The sequence below is a fragment of the Adiantum capillus-veneris genome, chromosome 27 (genome assembly GCF_014529385.1).
Source record: "Adiantum capillus-veneris isolate H3 chromosome 27, ASM1452938v2, whole genome shotgun sequence".
NCBI lineage: Eukaryota > Viridiplantae > Streptophyta > Polypodiopsida > Polypodiales > Pteridaceae > Adiantum > Adiantum capillus-veneris.
The window spans coordinates 72,699,773-72,704,525 of NC_140957.1; the positions used below are offsets into that span (position 1 = coordinate 72,699,773).

General features: G+C 44.4%; 1 protein-coding gene across 2 annotated transcripts; it reads left to right on the forward strand.

Moving 5' to 3' along the window:
* Positions 1 to 2,052: 2,052 nt before the first annotated feature.
* LOC147422188 (uncharacterized) lies at positions 2,053 to 4,209 on the forward strand. Of its 2 annotated transcripts, XR_015186770.1 has the most exons (3): positions 2,053 to 3,416; positions 3,522 to 3,704; positions 3,810 to 4,209. XR_015186770.1 is itself a non-coding variant. In XM_086502819.1 (2 exons), exons 1-2 carry the CDS (start codon positions 2,450 to 2,452, stop codon positions 3,533 to 3,535), a joined length of 981 nt encoding a protein of 326 aa, XP_086358945.1. In that variant the 5' UTR covers positions 2,053 to 2,449; the 3' UTR covers positions 3,536 to 3,707. The 2 variants fall into 2 exon arrangements, 1 of the variants encoding a protein (XP_086358945.1); XM_086502819.1 differs by lacking the exon at positions 3,810 to 4,209 and having other exon boundaries at positions 3,522 to 3,707.
* Positions 4,210 to 4,753: the final 544 nt, after the last annotated feature.

Genomic DNA, 4,753 nt, shown 5'->3' on the forward strand with positions numbered 1-4,753 from the left:
TACAACTCTAGCTGGAATAATGATTTGTTCCAACTTCTGATGGGCACTTTCATGACACCATTTAGCCACAGAAAGAGGGATTGAGAATTGCATACGCATTTGCCTGACTGTCTTAACCTTCCCTTGATATAGTAGGTCTGCCCAAATCCTGATGCTAGCTTTATGGCACTTGTGAGCTTTTCTACATAGCCTGGGCCTTTGGTTTCCCTGCAAAAAATCCAAACCAAAAAGAATCCAGCGAGAAGATATGGTTAGAATAAAAATCTTTCGGAGGCTTCCAATTGGCTTTGATAGAGTCCCAGGCCTTACACATCCTACACACCAGTTTGGTTCCTACTGGATGTATAGGAACAATAGAGAGTATAATTGGAGATTTGACCAAGATCTGAAAAAAGTAGCTTTCGAAAAAAGTTTCCGATGATGAACTTTGCTATAACACCTTGTCAGAACAGTTGATGTAGGCTTCAAACTATGTGTAGACAAGTACTTTCAACCGTATAAAAAGCATGGCGCACGAAAAGTTGTCGCGCTGTTGAGATTAATTGTGACGAGACACGGGAGCATTGCAAAGTACACAGAGTAGACAAAGGAAATCTGAGATCTGTATTGATGTAAGTTGACGGGTACAAGAAGAGCGTAGCTCGTGTCAAACCTCACGACCACCCCCGAGCTATCTCACTCTCAATCTTGTCCACATTTCTCAATCTCAATCACACTCTCACTCTCACTCTCATTCACAATCACAATCTCAGTCCGCCATCACAGTCGACGAACAACTTCCTTCTGATTATGGGGGCCGTCTTCTTCACGAAAAGTGACTATTTTCATCCTCTCCTCTAGTCTTTAGCAAAGCGGCCCAAAAATAGGCTCGAAAAGAGACGTCCTGCACACAAACGCATAAGAACCGCTAAAACACATCCACACACGCGAGCTAGCAAATTTAGAACCTTTTTTTAAAAAGTCCTAATTCTCGACCATTTTAAGCGACCCATAGCTCCCAAATGGTTCATAATTTGCTCGGGGCCGTATCATATGAATTTGTCCGTCTCGTCGAGAGAGAGAGAGAGAGAGAGAGAGAGAGAGAGAGAGAGAGAGAGAGAGAGAGAGAGAGAGAGAGAGAGAGAGGCTGGCACTGTAGCTCGAACTGGCTCACTCCTATTGGATGGCCAACATCTTTGCATGTCTCTGTATTGCAAGCCCACAAAGCCATGCCGTCCTTGCTCACGCCTCCGATATGCCATCCTTGCTTACCTCTACAGGCCAAGGCAATGATGTGTGCATATCTTGGCTTTGCACAGCTAACACAGTCTACCTGCACGGCTCATCCAACTGCAGCTACCAATGGCCTCGCAGTCACAAGAGTCATCAAACATGTTGCTCTGCTTCTCTGCTGCATTCCCCAGGTGATCCTCTGCGATGCAACCCTTCCTTCGCCTGCCTTCACCTCTGCCAGCTGCAATAGCCCGCATACTCTTCACTACCGCAGAAAACACACACACACACACACACACGTCCCTGTCTTTGCGCTGCCACCGACACACTCCTCTCCCTCTCTCTCTCTCTCTCTCCCCACACGGCCCCGATTCGTCATAAATTCCTAAAAGGCGCTTCAAATTTTCCAAAATTCTCAAAATATCCCCAATTGTGAGATTAAACTTCTCCAAAGATAGAAAAATTGTAGCTTTCCATAAGAAGATTGATTATTTATAATACAAGACGCTAAAATTAGAATTTGAGATGGTTATGCAGGCTTTGCAGACGAACTGCTTTGTTATTGTGCTTTTTTGCGAGATAATTTGTGACAAATTACATGCCAAGCACTCAAAAAACGATCTCGGTTGTCGAAAAAGAATAAAGATAAAAAAATCTTGAACAACCCAACCACAATAGATACAAAGGTAGTTTGGGAATTTTTTGAAATTAGAGCGGTATTTTGGCATTACACCCCAATTTTAGCGGGGGAAAGGTGAGACCATTGTCAACCAGTCATGTGCACGTTTCCCTTCCCTTTTGCATTTTCTTAAACTTTTCACTCCTTCAAGCCCCAACTTCCAAGCATCACCCAAGATACCCCTTAAAAGAAATGAAAAAAAGATTGTGCTGACATATCCGGACCCATGGCCATGGCATCCTTGGTTAGGAGAAGATATCATCTCCATCGCCATGTTGCAAGCAACTGCAAATCCTTCTGTGCATCATCACGAGATGGTTGGTTCTTCAACAGGGACTACGAGCTTAGGAAACTCGAAGAGGAGACTTGTGGGGGCCAACTTCTGCTGTTGACAGGACCGCCCGATACTGGTAAGAGCTGTCTTTTGAAGCGATTTGTGGACCTCCAGCGAAGAGGGCTCATCCCCGGCCATTCAGCCTTGATCGACATGCGAAGCGGGGATTCGTTCAATACAGCAGCAGGGTTTTGTAGAGCGATCAAATCTTCCTGGCGACGACTATGGAAAATTTAGCAGAATCAGCCTCAAAAGTACACACAGGTGATAAAAAAATGGATATGGCTAAGGATTTTCTGTCTTCTAGTGCAGCTTCATACGCAAAGATGAAGCAGGTGGATGATCTTTCGGGCTTGCTCAATGCTTTGGAGTCTCTCTTGTTGGAATCGGCTGGTTTTCCTACATTGATCGTGGATGAGGTGAATTCTTTGCATGAATGGTCTCTGGATCCTCAGAAGCAGAGAAATCTTTTGCAGATGGAGAAATTCTTCATCAGGATAACAAAGCAGGAGAGACTGGCCAACGTTGTACTGAGTACATCTGACGACTTCTTCCGAGGTTGGATGAACATACACATTGGTGCTGACAGATACAGCATAGGTGTCATTGGCGATCTCCTTGCAGATGAGTCCTTAAATTACTTTCTCCATGAGTTGGAACAACTTTGCCAAAGACTAGGGCACAAGAGAATGCAGCCTCCTTCAAATGACTTATGGCAGGAGATCTTTCAGTTCACTGGAGGCCGTGCTCTGATCCTCTCCAACTTGGCTCTGAAGCTTTACATCTCACATGAATCCATTTCCGCTATTTGGCCATCACTGAAGAAGACTCTACTGTCAAGGGCACTTTCCGAGGTTCAGGAGGGGCTCTATCCCGAAGGTTTCTCACCAAAGTGGACTATGGACTTGCAATTCATCTCACGACAATCACCTCTTTGGTCAGCTGACATGTGGCGCACAACCATGGGTCTCATCAGCCAAGCAAAGGATGGGGTCCTGTCAAAGGTTGATCTCCTGAGCAGTGGGGTTTCTTTGCACGCCCTTTACAGCATGGTGCAACACAATTTGCTTCATTATCGAGCTGAGGCATCCTTGTGGGCGAAGGATTTAGACTGGTATCAAGGGCCTTGGCCTATTGTAATGCCTAGATCCAGACCGCATTACCATGCCATCTGCCAGTTGGTAGCCCAAGGTGCACATTTTTCTATCATGGGTGTAACTTTTAGGTTTAGATTTGCTGAACTTATCTTAATTTGTTTGAAACTGACAAACTTATGATTGCTGTTGCATGTGAAAGGTGAGAAAAATTAGTGTGCCAATCGGAGCTTAGACATCAGGTGCCGCATGTATGCACAAGCCTTTTTTGGGGTTTACCTCAATTACCAAGTTTCACTCAACACCTGCCGCATAACACCTTGGCCTATTGTAATGCCTAGATCCAGACCGCATTACCATGCCATCTGCCAGTTGGTAGCCCAAGGTGCACATTTTTCTATCATGGGTGTAACTTTTAGGTTTAGATTTGCTGAACTTATCTTAATTTGTTTGAAACTGACAAACTTATGATTGCTGTTGCATGTGAAAGGTGAGAAAAATTAGTGTGCCAATCGAAGCTTAGACATCAGGTGCCGCATGTATGCACAAGCCTTTTTTGGGGTTTACCTCAATTACCAAGTTTCACTCAACACCTGCCGCATAACACTTTTTTGGACAATGAGCTCGCCACTAAAGTGACCTCCTGTAAAACTGGTATGGGCCTCCTTAAGCACCTCATCTTGCTCATGTGGCAGAACCCATCATCTGATGCACTCCATCTGCACCCTAGCGACATAATTGCCCACTAGTTAGGCTATACTTCCAAGATTTGAGAGCCATTTTTCTGCATTTATCCTTAGGCATATGCTCAATAAATGTTCATTGAGACAAATAGTGTATGATCTCATCATATTCAATTTTTACAAAAGAAATAGTAAATAGATGTGAGATGTCAGGAATGAGGGTCTGGAGGGCTGTATTTATAGCCTGATCTGATTAGGCCGACTATGGTTTGTAGGTGGATGTGTGAGTGCGTGTGCGGAAGTGTTAGAGAGAGAGAGAGAGAGAGAGAGAGAGAGAGAGAGAGAGAGAGAGAGAGAGTTAGGTGCAACGGAATGAATGTTTGAACTTTGCTCAAGATAGTGCTCCGAATTGTGCTCAAGGTTCCTTTTTGTTCTTATGGAAGGGAGAGCCTTCCGTTCTTAATGAGAGAGTGCTGCATTTAGCCTATTTTCCCTATTTTTGGTATTTTCACTAATTATTTTTAAGTGACTTTCCAACAAAAGTAGGTAGGGCAATTTTGCTAAGTTAATATATAAGCAAACCCAAGTTGGCACTTTCTGGCAGAAGAGGCAGCAGGAGCTTCCCGTGTGCATAATCATTATGCTCGAAGGAGTGCGTTACTGTGCACCACACTTGGCATATACCGATCGATCAATGTCCTAGTGTCACAATGTGATGATGTGGTGCACACCCACGCTCGCTCTCTCTCTC